This window comes from Callorhinchus milii, unplaced genomic scaffold (assembly GCF_018977255.1).
Source record: "Callorhinchus milii isolate IMCB2004 unplaced genomic scaffold, IMCB_Cmil_1.0 Scaffold3, whole genome shotgun sequence".
NCBI classification, from domain to species: domain Eukaryota; kingdom Metazoa; phylum Chordata; class Chondrichthyes; order Chimaeriformes; family Callorhinchidae; genus Callorhinchus; species Callorhinchus milii.
This window is the reverse complement of record NW_024704744.1, coordinates 87,822,256-87,846,421: the sequence shown is the minus strand read 5'-3', so window position 1 is coordinate 87,846,421 and position 24,166 is coordinate 87,822,256. Positions and strand designations below refer to the sequence as shown.

General features: G+C 36.4%; 1 protein-coding gene across 7 annotated transcripts in view; it reads right to left on the bottom strand.

Annotated features, from left to right (window-relative positions):
- gpatch2 (G patch domain containing 2) overlaps positions 1 to 24,166 on the bottom strand; it is a 119,341-nt gene that overhangs the window by 90,719 nt on the left and 4,456 nt on the right. For 6 of the 7 annotated variants that reach the window (XM_007904509.2, XM_042332990.1, XM_007904508.2 and 3 more), the window contains 4 exons: positions 20,349 to 21,062; positions 15,836 to 15,897; positions 11,013 to 11,195; positions 9,013 to 9,092 (listed from right to left, as the gene is read on the bottom strand). In XM_007904509.2, coding sequence (XP_007902700.1) covers positions 9,013 to 9,092; positions 11,013 to 11,195; positions 15,836 to 15,897; positions 20,349 to 21,049 — 1,026 coding nt within the window. In that variant the 5' untranslated portion in view covers positions 21,050 to 21,062. Of the gene's footprint in view, positions 1 to 3,033; positions 3,131 to 9,012; positions 9,093 to 11,012; positions 11,196 to 15,835; positions 15,898 to 20,348; positions 21,063 to 24,166 lie in introns of those variants that run through there. The other variant, XM_042332991.1, reaches the window with a different exon arrangement.

The following is a 24,166-nucleotide window of genomic DNA, read 5'->3' as shown; positions in this document are numbered from 1 at the left end:
GCACTGGCTGCCTATCCCAGAGAGGATCGATTTCAAGATCCTCACCCTTGTATTCAAGTCCCTGCACTCCTCTGCACCCCCTACCTCGCTGACCTCCTCTCTCCTCAAAACAGTACCCGTTGCCTTAGTTCCTCCGGGTCTGGCCTGGTACTCGTCCCCCGAGTCCTACGCTCCACACTCGGCGGCCCTGCCTTCAGCCACTATGCCCCGAGGCTCTGGAACTCCCTTCCTCATTTCCTTCATCTCGTTCCCTCCCTTCCCATTTTCAGGTCTCTGCTGAAGACCTTTATTTTCGACCGCGCCTTTGGTCACCTTCCTCCCCCTCCCTCGGACCCAGGATCCGTTATTGTAAAGCGCTCTGAGTCGCTGTCCGGCGTGGAGAGCGCTATATAAATCCAAGTTGTTGTTATTGTTGTTACTGCTTTTAACTCGGATGTCCTATGAACCCAGTTATTGTATGCACAATACAATTCCAGCTTCTGGTGCGGACTGTCTAGCTTCCCGTGCTACAAAATGGCTGACTTCTGGGTTGACCGGTCCCTGCTGACACATCCTGCGCTATGCACAGGAAACACTGTTAATGCAACTTCCTGTATACTATGCATGCTTGCTTTGGACAAGAAGTGTCACTGACATTATTTTGAGGTGGCAACATCTGCGTCACTTCTTGAGCATAGCTGACATATAGGAAGTTGACTTTTAATGTCCTGCTCATCAGTCCTCCCGGTAAATGGATCATTCACTTCATGGCTGTTTGTGGGTTCTTGCTGTGCAAAAAATGTCTGCAACATACAGTTTTAACAGCAATTACCTGCGAAGTTCTTTGAAACAAATAATCCTTTCATTTGTTATATATTGCCTTTCACATTTGGGAGGTCAACTTCACAGGATATACTGTAAAGACTATGTATTTTGCAGGCAAAAGTCAATGTTATAGACAGTATATCAAAATGCCAGGATTACTACTTAACAACTTTGAGGGGTTTCATCATTTTCATAAATTTACCGTATGCATGGCTGTTCTGAAAGAGCCAGGTGTACTGTGAAGAAGCAATCACTGCAACATTAAATAATTGTCCTGCTCAACAATAATTAATCAAAAAAAACTAATTAAAAAAACTAAACATAGATTCAGGTTCGGTCATTAATTTATTCTAGTACCGCCACAATCTAGGCTGACACTCCAATGTAGTGCTGCATTGTCAGAGGTGCTGGACTTCCTATAAGTCGTTAAACTGAGGTCCAGTCAACTTAATCAGGTGGATTTTACAGCTCTCATGGCGTGACTTAAAAAAGAGAACAGATTTTCTCCTGATGTTCTGACCAACAATCCTTAAGATAAAATGAGAAAGTATACCCATATGTATTAATCACTCCGTTACACTGAGAAATATGGTAAATTAGGTTTATAAAACAAGTGCATATTACAACACCACCAATTGAATTTATATAGCGCCTTTCACATTGGGCGGATGTCCCAAGGTCGTACTACTATACTAATAGAAACTGTAAAATGTTTCCCACTGTTATTACAGTAGAAATCTATCAGAAATTAAATTCGTTAAAACAACATAAAAGGCTTCATAAAAGCAAGATTTTATATATACATTGCTTCATTCATAGCAATGAAGCAATGTAATATAAGCATTTTCTCTACTGAGTGGTAATGGATATGTTTTTATAAAGATACAAAATAATCTGTCAACAGAACTCATAGTGGGGGTTTGCAGTTAGGATAAACTGAAAATGGGTTGATATGAAGCTAGTTGCCAATCTTCAATGAGCATTTTTCCCACCCTATTGGTCTAAGACATTGGTCTACCATAGTAAGCACATTCCAGCTGCAATAGGAAAATATGGATCCAAATACACCATACAGGAAATGTTTTTTGAAACTGGTGTCATCACACTGAGATTTATGTTACATTAATGAAAATACTATACATTGTGAATGAGAAGAATGACAAATCAGATTTTAAAAATGATGGAAAAACTTCAGAAATCAATATTCCGGTCATTAAAATATAACTTTAAATCATACCTAATGTTATATTTGTAAAATACTACTAAAAAGAGAGGAAGGGCAAAGAAAGGCTTTCCTGGATCTTATAATGTGTAATGAAGTTTCATTATAGTTTTCTCAGATTAGACAAATACCTCTTTTCAATTCTTTTAACAATTCCAAAGGAAGACATTTGTACAGATACATTTTGTGGTTACTGTGTAAAAGTAGAAACACCACTATAATAAAAATTAATTTTAAGAAGTTTATTAGCATGCAACAAAGGTATGTGTTCAATAACCTATTCTGGGTTAAAGGGTAGACAGTATAATTTTCTATGGTTACAGACCTCTTTGACTGGAGCCCATGATATCTGTGAAATGGACATCCAAACCATTATGTTAAATTAGTTTCCTGGTACTTTTATAAAGCTGGGTTGATGTTTTGCCACAATCTTTTTATTTAAGGAATTGCTCATTAGTCAAACTTTATACCCTGAATATTCATACAAATGGTTACTGGTCACTGAAACATAAAACAGAGTAGACACAAATGCAACATAGGTTTGTGTTGGTGAAGATTTAATACAAAACTGGTAGCGTATTATTCAAATTCCCATGACTATAATCTTTGATCAGTATACAACCAGCACACAGTCTCTTTGGTTAATATATTTTAAGTCATCTCACAGATTTTTTTCTTGTGAACCACTCGGTTAGAGTAAAATATATTTGTTGTGACAACGCTGGAGAGTCAGCCCACAAATAAACTGGTGGGCAGTCTGAAGGTTGAGAGATACGTCTATGTTTTCTCTGTGGGTGTGCAAGATCTAGGTGTCATGATTCAAATTGTTCTGGCCACAACAGTGCAGAAGTTTGGTTTCTTTTACAGTTAGTATTTCCACTCACAAGTAAATGTTAGAATGCAGACCCCCAGAACACCTTTTCCACTTGTATGGGATCATGCACGATTAATCTTCTTTGCAACTGGTATGAAAGTAAACAGCGATATCCGGGAGCTTTGAAATTAAAGGAGTGGAATTGCATGTTAAAGGTGTGCTTGATCCACCAAGCTACCCTCCACTTCTGACCAGGTCTGCACACACAGCTGCCTCTGCATAGTGATGAGCTGCTGAGGCATACATGGGTTATGATCCAAAAATGGTGATTTGATGGAAAGGCTGATGGTGTGTTATTAATTAGGTTTAATTTAATGAATTTTCTTTGTATCACACTCCAGTACCAAACGTGTACTGTTTGTCAACATAAATAACTTGTTTTTTCTCAGCTGAGTTGAATGTATTCCCCTTTTCCCACTTAATATAAAGCTTCTATAAATACACATTTCTAAAACTGTTGTTTCAGAAAAAACAATATCTGCTTACTGTATGTATGCACAAGACTTACTGTAATAGTGCATTGCTTTTCATGACATAAATAAGCAAACTTTGGAGCTGAGAAACGTAGTTCAACCTTTTTTTAAAAAAAATCAATTGGCCATCAAATTTGCTGGAAAATCTAGATCAAACTGAAGTTGTAAAGGTGAATAAGTTACAAGCAAGTTAAAATATACACTGCAAGTGGCATACTTGGGTCTTTATTATGCATCGTATTGCACCACTCATTAAGTAAGTCATTAAAATGACAAGAATTAGATCCAAATATTGTCCTAGGCACAAACTACAATCGTTTGCAAGTAAATTGGACTGTTTTCTCTTATATTGGTGCCTAACTCTATCAAATGCAAAAAAAATCACAGAAAATACAGCGTAAGTGCATATTGTACTTTAAAATGCTAGATTCACAAAAAGGATTTGTAAACAGCAAATCCTAGTTGTAAGTGATCAGTTCTCTAGATATTCATTCAGAAGATTACTTTAGGCCTGTGCCTCTTTGTAGATCCTTAAAGACCTGGTCAACCCTTCACCTAATCCAGAATGAGGGAACTGCCCAGTGCATTTACCAGAAGTAATGGGCTGAATAGCTTCCTTCTGTGATTTAAAATTCTATGATTCTGGAACCTAACATGAGAAGGGCATTATTAGGTTAGGCCAGATTTTGTTCATTGAACTGAAACCCACCCTGACCAATAGATCCTGTTCAGATATTCCTCCATACCCTTTAAGCAAACTGATTCCAAGGGGGAAACTATACAAACTGTCCCGACATTAGTCACGCAATGTTCCAACCATATCTGCAAAGCCAATGCAATCCTGCAAGCATTTTATACACCACCTCATGACTTCAAAAAACAATTAATGCTATGAATTCTAATGTAGAAAAATTCTGCAGAGGAGAGGGCATTTGGCCTTTCATATCTATACCATTGCTACTTGTTTTTTTCTAAGTAGCACTTTTTGTTAAATGATTCCCACTTTCCAAGTCTTTCTCCATGTTCTTTTAAGGTTTTTAAACAATTAATTTATTAATACTATTCCTTCAAATTAAAAGAATCTAATAAAAAAATTCCCACGGCAATATTCAAAAATAACCTGAATCTCACAAAATAGATCTTTTGAAGTGGGATTACAAAGATTGTAATTCATTCCGATATGATTTGTAACATTGTTGGTTTCAGAATTTGAGATAGTTTTAGATTTAATTTCCCCTTTTCAGCATGTTGATAAAGCAATGCTCATACACACGTAGATGTATTTACTGCGTAGTAAATTTTACTTCAGGTTAGTCACACAAAATGTAAGTAATGGAAATCCAGGATGTAAATGCCAAACAAATTAACATCATTGAATGTATTCCTTCTGTAACACAGCAGCAGAACAGTGAATTAAGAGGTGAAACAAAAAGTGTTTTCAATTTATCAAACTGCCTTCCCAACAATGCAGCCAAGTGATTAGTCCAGCAGGAATTTTTCATATTTGCGATTTTAATGTAATTGCTGCATTTGAAATAATTATAAGACACTCAGAACGGAACCTATCCACATTTTTCAAATATTTCAATCAGTAATACATTGCGATATAGGGCAGTGAGGATGTTTTTAAACTAACAAGCAGGACTTATAATTTATGCCTGGTCTTAGCTCTATAAAACATCTGTTTTCTCACAATATAATTAGCATAATTAATGAATGCTAATCAATCCAAACAAATGATTTTTTAACACCTAAAATAAATCATTTTGAGATCACAGTAGCTATTGACTCAATAATTTACTTATAGGTAATATATCACTTCTCCGTTTACTGCATGCTGAAAAACAAACTGCTATAACTCTTTTCTACAACTTCATTTCAGGGCGATGTGTCTACTCAACACAAAAAGCACCATCATATGCTTGTTTACAGAACAACAACAAATTCATGATGTCAGGGGATCCCTCAGGGTAGGATAAATTTAGCAGTCCTGTCTATTCAATCTTTCACAATAAAATCACACATTTTCACATCTTGCTGAATGGATATAAATTGAGTTAAACATAATTACACTTCACTTGTCTGAATTGAAGCGGCTGTGATTTTGATACTTACTGTGCTGGGTTGATTGGGAGTTATGACAGAAAGTTAATTATTAGACCTGCATTTCATGAACACAAAGGAAACAGGGATGGTATATAACCAAATCTATTCCACAATGATGTTGTAGTGGTTTATTTGCACATTTTAATTGCAGTAAATAAGCCGCTGATATTGGTACGACAGAGCGATATAGGTGTTCCATACTTTCGTTTTCTAGACCCTAATTTTAAAACTGAGGAGTTGTTGTCCATATTTATCTATAATCAAGAATGGTCAGATCAATGCCAAAGCAGAAAATGCATATTATCTCATGTAGTTTTTTTTAAAAAAGAGACTATCGTTGAAGATTATATTCTTAGAACGTTTGCCTACCATTGTGGAGACAAATTTATCCAGTCTGTTAACAGATCTATCTTTCACAACCATCTATGAGAATGTTGATTGCAACCAGCAGGGATACATTAATTGACGTTAAGAAGTATTTTTACTTAATAAAATTATATTTAAAAAAACAAAGCTCAAGGGAGCAAGAAGCAGTTTCCCCAAAGCAATCTAGAATTTGAACAGAGTGGCAGCAAATCAGACTGCTGGTGCATAGTTGTCTAACTTCTAAATCATAATTATGAGCTGTTAGTTGTTAATGCAGAAATTTGCAACTCATAACCATTTTGAAATTGTAAATGTCCTCTGCCAATTTCAAAGTGGATTCTGCAGAATACTTGAAGTTCTGAAAAATGTGAATCTTGACTTAAGAAAGCTACTGCATAACATAACTTCATTCACAGCAAGAAACATTTTACCACCTTGTTAGAGGATTATGTTGTGTTGAGACCCTTCAGCATTCAGGGAACTCACTACAGTATCTATTCCAAATGTTAACAGACTTGTATCCTTCCATTAAGAAACTTGGCATTATCATACCAGTTCAAGAGGAAAACCTAGTTGCTCCCTCGCACATCGACAGCTAAGAATGCAATGTTATTTTTCCCAAAAGCTGTTTCCCTCCTCTTGTTAAAAAAAACTAGATCCCACGGCTGACCTAGATATGCTGGTCATTCCAATCTGAATGCTGATCTCTCTCAGTTCAGAACAACATTGTGTAACTATTTTCTCCAAGAAATGATTTAGCTTCAAACACAATTTTAAAGGACAAGAAAACATGTTTTATGTGTGTTATCATACAATATTTCTGTAAGCCTGGATATTCAAATCAGCAGGTGGCAAGAGCTTGGCAGAGCCTTAGCCTTGCACAAAGAACTTTTCAAATTTTGATTTCATGGAGATCAGAGACTGCATGGGAACAACTGAAGAAATAGGGAAAGTCAAGACAGAATGAGAGTTATCAGAAAAATAAAACTGGGCCAGAAAACAAACAAAATAGAATTTAAAAAATGNAAAAATAGAGAAAGGAAACATAATTGAAAAAAACAAAAGTCCTAAGCACAAAACACAATTAAATTGAAGTGGTATAGCCCAGGAGCTATACTCCCAACCAAATGGTTAGCATCCTACAGGGTTTCTCTTTACTGCCATAACTTTGTAAGTAAGTTTCGCCAATCAGCTGGTAACCAATAATTGGTACTATCATTGGAAATCGCTCTACACTAGCCTCTTATTGGCCGATGAAGGAACATCAGAAGCAGTCTTTCAATTCAAGAGCCCATTAGTTAGTTTCCTGTCGTTAGGAGGCTCCAGAGTGGTAGGAAGCTCTGTGCACAGGGAGAAAAATGAAGGAGAAAAGAAAAACCGAAGAATTCCTGAAAATGATACTAGTTTTAAATAAAGACTAAAAGGAAATCTATACATTTAAGCCAAAAATAGAAAAGAAATTATAAAGCATTATAAAGGAGGAGGGATATGGAATACAAAATAACAACCAACTTAGGGACAGTTGAATTCTGACAAGGGAGAAAAAGAAATCAAGACTGGTATGTATTTGCATAGATTTTAAATGTAAGATTACAAGCTAGAAAATAAAGACTGTTGTGGATGCATCAAAAAACAGATCAAACATTAGGTGAAGATTTATTGCAAGTAGTTTCATCTAATGCAAGAAAGATGAATTGATTTTGGTTAAATTAGATATAACTGACAATTCATTGGTAGGGAAGATGCATTATTTTCCAATTGTTATCCTCCCATGGTTTAAATGATTTGTGCTCCATTGTATTTTACGAAAAGAACAGAGGAACTTTCAATGATTTAGATTATATGTATTAATCATACCCAGTGGCTGTGAACTATATATCTAAAACTGAAGACGATTTTTGACATTTAATTCTGTGACAAGACTTTGGTGCTGGATACTCTATTCATACCTATAATCTCAAATCCATTTACTGCTACAGTTGGATGATTTTGTTTTAATTCTATGAGGCTTAAAGTGACATTTCTGCAACCAAAATAAAGCAAGCGTAGAATATTTAGGTTTTTTTCCATCTATTTTTTTTTAAAAATCTACATTTTAGCCGCAAAAAAAAACAGCGATTAAACATGGTTCAGAATTAGAGCATTCAAAATAAAATAAATAAGGGAGGAATAAATATGAAAGTTTTGAAAAGATAAAATTACACCTAAAATGTATAACTGCGCTTTTGTTTTATGATTCTTTGATTAAAAAAATGAACACGTTCATGGCTTTGATATATTTCATATTTGTATAAGCAACCAAACACATTTACCATTGAAACCATCATTTGTGTATGCAAAAAATACCAAAAGGATAAACATAAAATAGACTATTTTTATATCTCAATAATCAGTAAAATGTTTTAAAAATATGAAAAGCAAAACAAATTAACTGATTGATAAATTGATCATTTATGTTTGTAAGAGTAAACAAAAAAACAGAACAAACTACATCTGGTTAAAAGAGTGATCAGGAAACCCAAGTGCATCTATTAACCCTACAAAATTCCCAAACGCTGGCACCTAAAGCTATGAATTTTAAATGAATCATTTAAAAATGTCGACATTTGACAGTGTGCAATTATATCATATTGAGCTAGATAGCTATCGTCTCTTACCAACATTTTACACTTTTTAAAAAAAAAATCTGGAACATTTTAAGGATAACTGGGGACTGAAACAGAGACCATCATAGTAGATTTGCAGACACTTTTTTAAAAAACTTTTTTTTGTCATTTAAAACTCAAATGCTTTTCAGGTTTTTGGAGGAATCTTCTTTTTCCATGCCCTTTGCTGGTAACACCATGAGTACGTCATATGTCATAAATACCATGAAAACTAATCCATCAGTTGTAATGGCTCCTATAAAACACCACAGTGAGATTGCAATAAGACTGGAAAATAGGCTACAAATCCCAGCCATGCTCAGGCTGGCAATGAAGCGAGACAGAAAGTAGGTGGGATAGGGATCAAGGGATAGATGGCCACCTGAATCATGACCAGAAAGGGCAGAGGTCACAGGCCAAGGTCTTTGCAACACCTTCAACATCTAACTTCAGCAAGGTACAAATCTAAACTATCTATAACAGTTTAAACAGAACAAAGGGAAAGAGTATAAATGTGCTTACCTTTGTGGAAAGCTTCCGGGGCCCCTTTCTGCCAATTCTATTTGACATTCCAGGCAATCGGGAAAGTCTTGCTTGAAAACCTATCAGTCAAGCAATAGTTTAAGAGGTTTTGATATGACCTATTTGACAGCTATTTCAGTTAAAAGGGGTAAGGGGTGCACTCTGACCTCAACCCTTTAAAATAATACCACCACAGTCAGGCAAAAAGTAATTGGCAAGCATAATTGTTAATTTTTATGGACAATACTAATCTCTTTATGCAGTAGGGGTGAGGAGAGAAAAAACATTAACCCTTTGAAAACTGCAGCCACATTTTAGAAACTTTTTTTTCAAAAAAGGGAAAAATTGGAAAAGGTTCCATTCACATATTTCTACAAGTTTGTCACATAACACAATTTAAAAATATATGGGAATTTCATACAGGAATAAATGCTTCACAACAAATTTCACACAGTTTCATTTTTAAATTTAATATTTTAACCACTCGCTGAAGATCACTTTTGAAAATTTTCCTCAAAAGTATATGCAATTCTAGATCCAGTACACTTTATTTATGGTAGCCCATTTACATTGAAAATTGCTGCATGCTCGCATGAGGTACTGTACCTGCAAAAGAGTTAACGGCTAAGCAGTCAATTTGAATCAGTTGGTATCACTCTCACCTCTGCATCAAAGGTTGTATACCTGAACCCCACACCAGGACTTGAAAGCTCAAAATCTAGGCCAACAGCTCTAGTGCAACACTGAGGCAGTGCAGCATTGTTAAGATATGCCATCCTTGGTTGATTATGTTAAACTGAGGTCTTGTCTGCCTATTCTGGAGGTTCAAGTGGATGCTAAAGATATAACAACACTATTTGAAGAACAGGGACTTATGATATCTTGGTCAGTATTCTTACCACATCCAAATGTATAAAAATGAAATGAATCTCACTGTGCTTTGTAGGATATTATTCAGAGACTAGTTGCCATATTTATATATTTGCCCACAAAATATACAGTCAATTCACTTTACAGTATATCCGGTGAAGCACTTTGAGACGTCTCCAAACTTGATAAGGTACTATAGTCAATAATTAACAATAATTAAATTGGTCATTTTCAATCTACGACTGTTTGTGGGACATTGCTGTGCGCAATTGGCTGCCGCGTTCGCCCACAAATATACAGTCAATTCACTTTACAGTGTGTTCTGTGAAGCGCTTTGGGACGTCCTCCTGACGTGAAAAGCGCTATATCAAATGCAAGGATTATTATTATTATATTATTATTATTATAGTCAAATGCAAGGTTTATTATTATTATTTGTCTACAAAAACAGCCAAAGCAACTAATTGGTAAAGTGTTTTGAGACACTGACATGAGTCATTACATGCAAGTATTGTTAATAAGAATTGATTCAAACAAACCATATTTGTTTGAATCCAGTGCCTTAGAACATCCTCCCGACATGAAAGGCGCTATACAAATGTAATTTATTGTTGTGTACAAATGTAGTTTGTTGTATTAGATACAAAAATGTTTCAACAATATAAAAGCATATAACCTAAATAAAAACCATGTGTTTTGACAACTTGCTCCTATATTGATCTGTAAACCCTATTAGTTATATTAAATGTTGTATTTTAAACAAATTATTCAGGAATTAGTGTTTAAAAAACTATTAGTTGACATTCTGGGCATCAATTCATGTTTTCAAAAGACAAGTCATATAAAATGGATCCTCTTTCCCTCTTTGTATATTAAAATGTTTTTATCTTGCTTGCTTCTATTGATTCCAGTAAATCTACTCAATCCATTTCCTTCCTAAAGGAATTACACACTTGACAAAAGCATGAAAAGGAAAAAAATCCCGAGTTAACACACTTCCAATATCCTAAAATTGATAGACTAACACTTCACAGTTCAGGTGTGGGCCACTGGTGACTTTCCAGTCAAGTAAACAAGTAAAATCATTTAATAGCATAACACCTTCAACTGGGAGTAAGGATGGCACTGACCTCTCTGGGCTGCTTGTGACATGAGAGGGAAGCTGCCAGTTAAGATGCTCTCAAAGACTGGATCAGGCAGTTCCCTCTCCAGTGCCAGGGCATCCTCCTGCTCCCACCAGGGGATGACTCCTGCGATACCACAGGCCCCACCAGTCTCCCCTTCATAGAACCAGTCACTTTGTTCATCATCACCTAGATAAAAACAGTCATTTTTAAAAGAACCAAACATAATTAAGGGAAAAATACTTAGTATAACTGTAGTCATTCATTAAATACTCAACCAGAAAACAAGTGCAAATATGTATATACAAAATACAATACAAAATGAAATTTGTATTGCGCCTTTCATGTCGGGAGGACACCCAAAGGCGCTGGAGAAATATATATTTATAGTATTTAAATAAATAGTATTTAATCTCAATTTTGAGATGCAAGTACAAGATTTTTTGGACTATCTTTCAAATTAATTAAAATTTGATCAACTTTCTAGTGATTTGTTAAACAACAGTGACTTTGGGGTTATAGTTGGGTAAGGCTAAAGATTCACTGAATCAGGCAGTGTGAAAGATTTCAATCAACATCATTAATTATTGAATGAATTGTGATCTGGGTATTAAAGTAATTCCCTCCCACTGCTGACTTTAATGCTACGAACAAAGTTTCAATAGCCATCATCAGTCACTGCTTCAAGATCAAAAACATCAAATGCAAAACAAATGAATGTGAACAATACCGATAAATGCAACTGTTTGATTTTTACAAGTAGTCCTAATAGCAAGACTTTGAATTACTCTAGAAGATTTTTGACACATTTTCTCTTGGGTTAAAAGGGAAGAAAGCCCATTGCACTCAACAATGTGGTAAAATACAAACACATTATGTCAACAGGGATACTGATTTTTTTTAAAAAAATTGAGACTACAGAAGGCAATCAATGATACTTTAACTATACCAGTTCAAATTAACGCAGTGCTAAGATGATTGTCACGTATGTGCACCCCAATTTCTCTTTTACACTTACATACAGGAAACTTAGATGGACCACTTTTTGTTGTTAATGGCAAAACCAGTTAATATACTCGCTATGAAACAAACTCTCACGACGACATACTTTCTGTTGCTCTTATTTTACATATACCAAGAAAATATCACTCCTGCCCTCTCCCCACACCTCCTCAAAATTCCAAGCCTTGTGCACCAAACATTTCTCTCTCTCAAATGTATAATGAGCATAATTTTCATTCATAACTTATAAATACTCAAAATACTCAAAATGTGACTATGTTTAGAACATGAGGACATATACAATGATGCAAAAAGTCAAGTTTTGAGGACTTTGAAAAATATATTTTGAGCTTTTTTTATTCTTCAAATACAAATCCTTATCTTTGTTCCAATGATGAATATTTTTTTCCGGCATTAAGTGCAAAGCAGATGTACACCTATAATAATAATAAATAACAATAATCCTTCCATTTGATACAGCGCCTTATCACATCTTCTAGACTTCTCAAATTGACTGTATATTTTGTGGGTGAAACACGGCAGCCAATTGCACACAGCAGTGAACCACAAACAGTCTTGGATTGGGAGTCCAAATTTTTTTTTTTAAGGAATGATTACCCCCGGAAAAGAGATCCACCAATCGACTAACAACCTGCTAGGTAAACAGAGACGTGTGGTGTAAAGAAACTTGCCCACTGTTTTGCCTTGCCCGGGAATCAAATCCAGGTCCTCTCACTTGCAAGGCAAGTGCTCTCATAACTAAATTACAGGACTCCTAGAACAATCCTGACACACCTTCATCAATAACAACCTTTGATTTAACATAGCCAGAGATTAAAAAGAAGAGAAGGAGGGGAAAACCCACATCTCCCCAGCAGTCTTCCTTATGGCATAGTCAATTAATTACCTAGAAACTCTACAGAAACTAAAATTTATTCTCCAAGCCTTTACTAACTCTATGCTGAATATGCCATTAACAGGTCAGTAATGCATTTTACAACCCATTTTTGTTCATCTAAGCATTTACACTTTCAAATTATTAATCTCACAGGAACCTAAAGGGCATCAGGAGGTGTGAAACTTTGTGTGACCCAAAAGAAGCTGGCGGAGGGAATATAAAATGGCCAAATAATAATGGTACAAAAATACATTATATATAATTTTATATGTATATAAAAACACAGTAGAGTTTTCCTGTAATTTACTGTTAACCTGTCAACATTGTGCACTGTTTTCTGAGTACTGTAATGTGGTAACCTACCAGGGGGCTGAACTCAAGAGGCCAATAGGTATCTTAATTTTCCCATTCTTCAGGTTGTCTACCCCTGCTCCAGGATTCAATGTTAATTTTTCTAACTACATGGCTCATTTGATGTGCCTGAATGCCTGTCTTATTTGCCTGAATAATAACTAAGGCAACAATGTCTATTTTTACATTCGAAATGAAGTCTCATTCAAATTAAGTCTCCTGCTAAGGGGCAGTGGTGAATGTACCCCAGGAGTAGCAGAAGGTTGATTTGAACCCTGGCATTTCATTCATTTGCCAAAATATTGATTACAATTTTAAAGTGAATTTATTGCTTTCAAGAAGATGGATGTTAGTGCTGGCTAGCAATTTTGGGCATCCAGTGTCACCAACAAGCACTCCCCAACCATGTACAGTTAAGATGCATTAGCAAAGCTGACTCTGCTTTGCTTAAATACCAGAAGAGCATTTCCTCCTGCGTCCACATGACATCACCACATTAAACATCAGCTATTCTCTGGCTCTCTTTTGGAGTTTAAGACAATTTTTTTCCCTAAAGTCAGAACAGACTAGTTCTTCCTCCTCCTCCCTCCCTCCCTTCCCTCCCCTCACCCTGACCATTTCCCCCCTCCTCTCTCCCTCCCTTCCCTCCCCTCACCCTGACCATTTCCCCCCTGCTCGGGTCATGACCCAACTGTGCAGCGCCTTGGGACGTCCTCCTGACGTGAAAGGCGCTCTATAAATGGAATCTTGTTGTTGTTGTTGTTGTTGTTCTGCATTATAGGCATGACTGTTAGCTTTGTCTCCTAGTAGTTGTCCTGAATTCTCTCCTTTTGATAGCCAAAGCAGCATACCAAATATAACACAGTGGCATATAGGCAATTGGGATGGGCACTTGAAAACACCTGACACGAACACCACAGATAATGGAGAGATGGCACTTCTGTTCTACACTACGAGACGAACATTAGAAAACTCAATATAGTATATATCTACTGTGTGCTATAAAGTCAAAAGAGATGAAGATGCTACCTCCCAAAAAACAAACTACTGTTTAAATGACTATCAACAGAAATGCAGCACTGTAAAGGTGAGAGAGTGCCCGTAAAGATGATTCACTATCTTGTACATACCATGGTTAAGATACTCTGAGGTGAATTTAATGAAGTAATTAAACCTCAGGTTTGGATGATGAACAGAAAATGTTGCTCATCGTTAATTAGGTCATTCGAACCTTTCAATTGGATTACTGCCTTCTACTTTTCCAAGAAGTATCTATTATCCTTTATATGGTTTTCAAGATTTAAATTGGAACATTACTTACCAACTAGAAATAGCTTATATAACAACCATTTTACGTTTCCAAAGCTAAATTCCAGAACTTACTTACAGCTAATAAGTTATGTACCACATACTTTTGGAATACTAGTTTGCAACATTTGTTAACATGCAAAAACAAATCATTTTAACTTACTTAAAAATATTATTTTCATATACTGCATTATTTGCTTATTGCTGGTTGCACATCAGTTAATATATCTGCAAAGCAGAAAAACTGCAGCCTCCACCATAATGCAGGCTATGCATTGCCACATTAAAAGATACATTTTCCTCAAAAGATACAAAAGATGAATACATTTATTTTGGTCAGCTGAGTATTTGACAGACACAAGAGTTTCACAGAAAGATAGGACCAATGGATTGTCTTTTTTTCCCGAAATGTTAAATACGAACGAAAATATGGGGGGAATTCATGGGGGGAATAAACTGCCACTACCATAAAACATTATGTACTCAGGAGGAGATGAGCCGCAAAGAATGGAAATTAACTCAAGGAAAACATGAAACTGGGTTGGAGTTACACCATTCACATTGTTTTTAAGGACTGGTTCATAAATTTGTTAAAATTGCAAGTAATAAGTAGCTAACAAAAATATTAACCCATTTATACAACTAAAAATATTAGGTTAAACAAGGTAAATGACTAATACAACTGACTTTATAATTGTTTCAATGATATTTTGAAACCTCAATTCTCTAATTTATCTAGCTTGTGCATCAGAAACTAACAAAACCTGTACAGCATTTAACATCACCATTCATGTATTCTATTGAAAATGGTATTAAAGATAAATGACTCTGTAGAGGCAAATGTAATGAAATAATCTTACAGCTCTGTAAAACTATTGCCCCTTAGATCCAGATTCCAGAATGAATGTTGGGTTAGCACCTTTGTAGAATCACATTACGTTTTCACTGCTCCGAGCTGTTGCTCGTCAATCTGTGCAGTACTGCACAGGCACAAAGAATCTCTGAAACATTTACAAACTTTCTTTTGAATTAAAAGCAAAATATAAATGGAAATACATTTCAAGGCAGCCTGCTTGAAATCTATCACCTCCTCTTCATAAATACATGAAAACTCATCACAGGATACACCATTATTATATTATCATAACTGGATGATTAAAACAACAATCTACACAAAGTATTAGCAGATTATAGATATGATTATGAAACCCAGCATCTTAATATTCATTCAGCTTTATATTAAGGAGGAAAATAATAAAAGTACCAATACCTTGCCTCCCTTCATCATTGGTAAACAAGCCAGCATCACTACTGCTGAGGCTGCTGGATTCACTGTAATAAGAAAAAGAATACATCAAAAGAACAATTGATCTCCGAATCGTAAAATTTTAAAGAGACAAGCCAGCAGTCAGATGGAAGTTAAGCCTGACAAAGATCTGAGCAAAATAAGATGATTTTTTTCAATCAAACTGCAAATATCATAATTCCATTAACTACAGAGCGTATTATTTTTGCCACATATAACCCTGGGAATCTAATGGGGGCATTGACAGTAAGCCAGATGTGGCCACAGCAAAGGTGCTGACACAATTGATGCATTTCATTATTTGCCTCCATCAAATGTTTCCCTCCTCTTTCTTATGCCATGCTATTTGGCTTGATCCAGGAACACTGCTGCTCAATCAGGGAAAATAAAATGAAAATTCTCAATCAAAAGCATACAAAGCCTTTCTTCATGACATGAAATAAAACCGCTTCAAGATGTTATTACTTTTGGCAACACCATTTGCAAATGGTACAGGAATACACTTTCATTATGCAGGGAGTAAAATTAACTTTTCTGACTTAATGCATTTTGGTTTAAGAATCCAAATTTTGTGGAACATTGTATAGACCTAATATACACCACATTTTGAATCAGGGTCTACGAATGTACACGGTAACTAACCCACTCTGAGAGGTAAAAAAACCTGGTACACCCATTACCTGACAATTTATAATAAATCTGAATATATATATATATATAAAACACACACAGTCAAAATACAGGTAGTTCTGTCTACTTAATTGTTTTATAATTCTAATAGGCCCTTCCCTAAAGAAGCAATTTTTTTTCCACAATGAGAGGCATCACCCAGTTTAGTTAAAATATTTCAATCATCAACGCAACATAGAATATTGCTTAACATTTTACTTTATAAGAGACATTTAATCATCAGCAGATATAATGAAACTCCATATAAAGATGCTGTTTTTTTTTTTAAATTGCATTGTGCAAAATAAAACACACACATTGTACGCCTGAATCTCAGTTACAACTGGTATTTATACTTTTGCTGTACAATAAGCTGCTGTCTCAGCTGGGTCACAAAGTGTAGCACCCCCTACCAACTGCCCACAAAACAACACTTGTAGAGACTGTAGATGTATCAGTGCTTGCTTGCTCCTGATACAGAGAGTTAGATATATAGTACAGGCAACTGCAAATTAGTTAGCAAACAGAGCTAGAATGTATTCTATATTTACATTGAATTGAACTAGTTTTGATTGCATAAAAATATGCAACAGCTGGAGCATTGTGTGCACTTACAAAAGTCCATTATAGAACAGACGCAAGAACCAGTCAGAGGGAGCAGCACTAATTCAACAGGACACCAGCAAGGAGAGGATATAGCCATGATGAAAAGCTTAAAAAAACGGTAGTATCCGCTGGAGTCGTTAGATTCAGGGAATCCAACAACAGTGTAAAAACCGTGAAAGAGGTTGACATGGTAAATCATAAAATATTATTTCCACTGTTGGCGAAAAAAGAGACACAAACTCAAGATACAGTATTGCAAAGAGCGGGCTTGGATGATTTGTTTTACATAAGGCTGTTAGGATGTAATAACTGTTCCTGCAAGTGGCTTTTGAGGTTGAATTAGGACATTTAAGAAAACTAAATGCAAAAGATAAAAGGCTGAGAGAAAAACAGGCGCATGGGACTAGGATAGATGGCATGAGCACAGTTGTCCAAATGGGCCTCTGCTGCACTGAAACTTTTTAAAGTATTCTATGTAATTATGAACTTCAGCGCTTCTAAACATTTGCTTTTGTGATCAAAATTGCAACTATGTTTATGAATTAGAATAGAATAATAGCCCAATAAAAGGACTTAAAACATTCATGGAGGCAATTGATTTGTGGTGTATTTAAAGTGGATCATAGCAAAGTACATTCCTTTGACATACCATTTTGGTAAAATTAAAGAAAAGCGCTGAAGACAAGTTTTCTTAGCGTGTAAAAATCACCCAGAGTATTTTAAAACACAATTTTGAGTTCTGATTGTTCAGAACCACAGAAATCAGCCATTTTTTTGCATGAATTGTTTGAATCGTTTTATGTGCACTTCAATCATTGCTCACAAAAAAGTTAAGGCAATGTGAAATAATCTGTATGTTTATCTCAAAGTACAAGATGTGAAAGGGTTAAGTGGTATGTAGAGGATTTGGTATGCTTCTGTATCTTCTGACTGTCACATTTAACATAGGGCAGTAAGTTCTCCCTTTACTTTTGAAATGTTATCTGCTTGCCTGAAACTTAATGAAAAACCCTGCTGACTGTTGTGTTCTAAATCAAAACAGAATTAGGTCACATGCTGAACTGTAAACATGATCATACTCCTCAGCTCTCCAGGTGACATCTCATCTGTGTGGAGGGAAAATGATTACTTACACATATCTGTGTTGTCAAAATAGTACTTCCGAGGTAATTACCATTGTGGTGTGCCTGCTGCCTGGGCTGGATGGATGAGGCCTGCTGCCAAAGGGTCACTATTCCCCCCATATTTCTAACCACAAGCTCAGGTGTTCCAGCACTGTAAATTGGTCCAAGAATGTCAGCAGTTATCTGTATTCCAGGCAACCTGCAGCCATCTTATGCCATACCACACACAGAATATTTAACTGGTAAGTACAGAAGCTGATAACTTCTGATGAAGAATGATAACCACTAAGCATTACTGACTGCAACTTGCTGAGTGGTAACTAATCAATTTCTAAATAAGTTAACTCTATATGGTTCTGTCAACGCTTAAAATCCGCCAATGTTATTGATAACAGCTTATGCTTTATCACTGCAATGCTCATTAACGTCATCTTCATGGTTTAAGTTCAACGGGTGTTTACCTCGGTTTAAATTCAGCAGGCAACTTTTCAGAAGTCTTAAAAATGGGAGTCATGAATTCATAAACTTTGCAAAATAGTGTTAATTATAAAAAAACATTATACTTCCTGAACCTGCCATACTTCCAGAATCTTTTGTCTTGAAGAATTATATTTTTAGACCACCACAAAAGTAAAATAATTTACTGATGCTTTTACAAAATGCCAAACCCATCTTTTCATATACACTACATGAAGGAGCAAATAATTCTAGCTAAAGGGTAAATCCTACTTCATGTGCATGTAGAGCACAGAAGCAGACACAATAAGCTAATAAGTGCAGCCTTTCTCCAATCAAGGTGCAGTGAAATGCAATACATACTCAAGGTACTTTGTTTATCTCAACAAAGTAAATTAAATTTCCACACATTACACTCTACTGAAGCAGCCAAAAGAAGTCAGGCATTGCTCAGGTGATGAGATTGGTCATGCTATCAGGCAAGACAAAAGACTGACATGGGCAATTCCCCACAAGGATAGCAGGAATGGAACAAGAAGGTAGATGCCTGACCCATTCTAACATACCACTGTGGCTAGTTAAAGGGCAATACTGGCTGTAGTTGGCCAAGGATAAGTATGTGTTGGCCATAAAAGAAAGGCCAATAAAAAAAAACTGTTAGGTTGAAAATGCAAAATCATCATATCAGTTTATTCATAATAATTTCTATCCCGTCCAGACCGTCAAAAAATATTCTTCCTTCAGATAAGACTTAAAAAAGAGTTATTCTGAACTTTTGTTTCCATATGGTCATTAATACTAATGGTACCATTAACCCTCATGGTCAACAGGAGAACTGATATCCCAGGCAAATTCAATGAAACTGATTCCTTTGAACGGCCACCCAATTTATGATTTTAAAATGCCACCACAGCATTTACTGCATGCTTTGTAATTAATTTGGCCCAAGAACTATCAAACAGGATGATGCCACTTCATAATTGACTTTAACTTTGCCATGACATTTGAAATACAGATGCCTCACATACAACCAAATACATTGTTACAGCTTTTACAGCTTTCCTTTCACAATTGCAAACACATTTGTGCTGAAGTTGTGAATTAAATTTCGGATCCGCTACTGAAATATAATTTTTTTTCACTTTGATCATTTAGAATTGACTTTAGCTATTTTATAATGCTGCAAAGAACTTTTTCCCAATCGTCAAGTTATGGAATTACTGCTGCAATACTTCCACATTAATAGCAGAACAATGACTACACAGGGATTGAAATACTTATCTTTGCAGTTATAGCTCCATGTACAGAAGTACGGCATGTTTCTACGCACCAATTTGTTGCAAGTGGATTGTGTATATCTGAAAAAATATCCATTAATAGCCAAATCATTATTTTTGTGTCAAGATAAACAACTATTATTTTACAGGAGCTGGTAACTGGTCAGAAATTATTTGTGGCTGAGCACAGTTTTATTGCAACTTGAGTGCTCCCTGGTGTGCAGGTTTGAAATTCAATGCGAGCAAGTACTGGCACTTCTGCTGAAAGTATTTCAAACCCTGCAGTTATATTTAAATACAACAACTCATCTCAGGATAGAGAACCTGGGACTTAATCTTAATAACCTGTCACTCATGTTATCATCTGAGCCTTTCTGTTCTTCGTACTCCATTTTGTCCTTATTTGTGTTGCACATTTCTTCACTTTCCACTACCACTCCTTCATCCTGAATTTCTAGCCCTCTGGTAGAGGAAAGCTTTCTTTTGGTGATCTTGTCCTTACTGATCTCCTGGACTTGGAGATGGAGCTGGTTTGGTGATGCTTGGTGCCTTTCTGGGTCCATGGCTTGAGCTTTGCCCTGGGTCAGTGGGTGAAGTGCATCACTGACCTCTGCTGGTGGATCTATAGCCATACGCTTGACCTTCCTCCTCCTTCGCAAAGATCTACCAGCTAAGTTACTGTCGGTGATGGAATCCGACTCATGCCATGAGTGTCTTTTCCCCCTGACTGCTGTCACATTCAGAGAAGAGAGGCGTTTGGCAACAATCAGGTGGTCATCAGAGTCGCTGTAATTGTTGTTATTCTCCCTGTAGTCCCGGATTGCCTCATCCAGACTGGATTCGGAGCCCTCACTCAGGCAGTGGCCATGCTCCAAGATGTGATGGCCAGTGTCTGATCGCCTTTTTCTGCCTCTCCTTTTCCTGGCCTGACGTTTCAGAAGGCACGCAGCTGAGCTCCGAGTTTCATCCCCAAACTCTGCACATCCTCGGGTCTGCTCGGAAGTTTCCTCCAGAGCAGAGACCAGGTCATGAACCAATTCTTCCATTATTCTGATGGGCCTTCAAAACAAAAAAAAATGTTGTTTATGTAGAAGAATAATGTCTCAAAGTGTTTCACAAAATGCAAATAATTAGAAAGCAAATATTATGTAGCAAACATTGTAGCTAATTTGTGTCATTGATGTCCTACAGATAACAATGAAAGGAAACAAGTTTTTTAAAAAAAGTGAATTTGAATAAGGAAGGATAACAGCCAGAACCATCAGGGGAACCTTCCTACTGTTCTTTGGAAAAGCAGCTTTTTTTTAAAATCACATCCAAGTGAATTCAAACCCACGCGCTGGCCGTATATGTGTGCGTTTTCAAGGCTCAGGACTTTCAATAGCTTTGGTTGTCCTGTTCAAGCAGTCCTAAGGTAGGACACAATAACACATTATAAATACATTCATACACACCATGGCCTCTGATAGAACAGCTTGTTTCTGGCTGCCCAATTAATAAAGTAATAAAACCCTTGCTATGAAGCACACTTCACTGCAACAGTTTTATATGGCTCCCAGGGGAAGCATTACAATAAAGGGGTTGCAGTATTTTGTGGAAAGCTTCAATTTCAACCACAGACTACTACATTTATCCTTTGTTTTTAGTTACATCTCCCCTTTCAATGTTACACTCTTTTTCTGCAGCACCTAAAATGCTAGCAGTGCCTTTTGCCTTATCCAAGCGACCATTCTTCACGTATTAACTTGGATGCAGACATCTATTCAACTGTGAGGAGAATCACAGCTGAACCTGATCACGTACTCACCACACGTACAATTTCCAGTAGGGGTCACTGGATAGCAATAAGGAGCATGAACTCTGGCCGATTTCACCCCCCTCCTGGAGTAAGGATATTCCAGCCATTTGTCACTTTGTAGTAACCCCTCACCCTCCCTCCCTTTCTGGAGATAATAATTCCTTAAATCCACGACTATTTGTGGGACACTGCTGTGTGTCATTGGCTGCCTTGGGATGTCCTCCCGATGTGAAAGGTGCTCTATAAATGTAATTTTGTTGTTGTTGTTGCTTCCACGTTTCGCCCACAAAAAAATACAGTCAATTCACTTTACAGTATATTCTGTGAAGCGCTTTGCAACGTCTTAAAGACATGATAAGGCGCTATAACAATTGCAAAGATTATTATTATAACTTGATTTTAAATACCTCTCTCCCCTCCACCCCAAGTATATAATTGAATGATACTTGTTTCAGACATGTTTTCATAATGCAATACTTTCATTGACATTCACGATCAACTTTTACAATAGGCACACACATGTGTGGTAGAGGGAAAAAAAAAGGTAGAATCCTTAAATCTAAATTACTGATTAACATTCAAACACCGTTGATGACTTTGAGACCCATCTCTAACAATAATAAACTACAGTATGTATACTTTTTTAAAATCTCAAATAATTTAGGTTCCCTGACATAACTACTAACGTGGAGTCCTGTTGCTCAATAGTCAGAGCACTCGCCTCGCAAGCAAGAGAACCTGGGATCGATTCCTTGGCAAGGCTAAACATTGGGCACGTTTCCTTACTCCACACGCCTGTTTCTCTCGCTGCAAGTAGGAACCCGGTTGTTATTCAATTGGTGGATCGTTTTTCCAGGGATTATAATCCCTTCAAAAAAAATAATAATAATTTGGTCACTCAATCCATGACTGTTTGTGGGACATTGCTGTGCGCAATTGGCTGCCGTGTTTCACTCACAAATATACAGTCAATTCACTTTACCTAATATTCTGTGAAGAGCTTTGAGACGTCTCGAAGACGTGATAAGGCGCTATACCAAATGTAAGAACTATTATTATTAAAAAAATTGTAAACCAATAGACAATTCCCATTTTGTTTGATACTTATTAAAGGCCTGCTGTTAGTACAAGTACAAACAATACTAATAAAAATGTATTTTGACTGTTTTGCCACTCATGGGAATGGAGAATACCTTCACAATTCAACCACACATTTAGTGGTTCGAGACATGTGAAAATACAATAGGAAATGGGAAGTATCACATATACAATATACACAATAATAAGATCACCACTGTTGTATATCCTTTTGCTCTAGAAGGTTACAAGTTTACAAGTTCAAGTCCCATTCCACTACTTGAGAGTATTATTCAGGCTGCTACTCGCGTTCTATACTGCGGACTGCAGCATTGTTAGAACTGCCATCAATCTGATGAAATGCTAAAACAGAGGTGTCTGCCTATTTCAGTATTTCAAGTGCAAGTCAAAGATCCAATAGTACTACAGTAAATTAGTGTCCTGGCTTATATTCCTCAAGGACACATTCCCCAACAAAAAGACTAAAATGTAGTAATTCAGCAAACTATAGGATGTCTCTGGTACAGATTAGTTGCTAGCCATCAATTTTCTATGGAAAAGTCACTACACTTCAAACATTAAGAAACATCAAATAGCTCTTTTTGCCTTATTAAGTTAGTACCTTTGCACATGAAATACAAATCAACCTTCTACAAAACAGCCTGCTGTAGTATTTTTTCATCCCCAATCTTGAAAGCATTACTTGCGACATATGTAATGCCAAAAAGTAATTTCAGTCATAAAGGTAAATTATCTTGTGCTTCTGGAGTAGTTGATTATATTTTTTGTGTAATACGAAACATATTGGTAACTTTGTTTCTCTGCCATTTTTCTGCCCTGCTCAAGCACTCAATTCCCCTTTTTCCTTCAACCAGAATACCGTTTCAGAGCATCAGTTTCCCCTTCCAGCAATACATTGAAGTGTGAGATTGGTCAGGAGGTTGGTCTGCCAATGAGTGCTGGCTGGTTATTCGATTGTGACTATGTTACATCAGAACTGATCTTGTCCACATACATGCACATTTCAGGATTTTTCCCTTTGTAACAAGAAAATTAAGTTTGTATAGCACCTTTCACGTCGGGAGGACGTCCCAAGCCTAGTGTAGTGCACCCAACGCTCCCTAGCAACGATCGGCTAAGTTCAGGATACTATCAGGAAGCTTTTTATGTTTAGTTAAGAACAATGTTCTGCATAGATTTCTGACAACTGCAACGCTTCATTCAAAATTGAATCAAAATGGTTGACTGAGATATGTGGCTGTTGAATCCACACATTACACACTGGAAT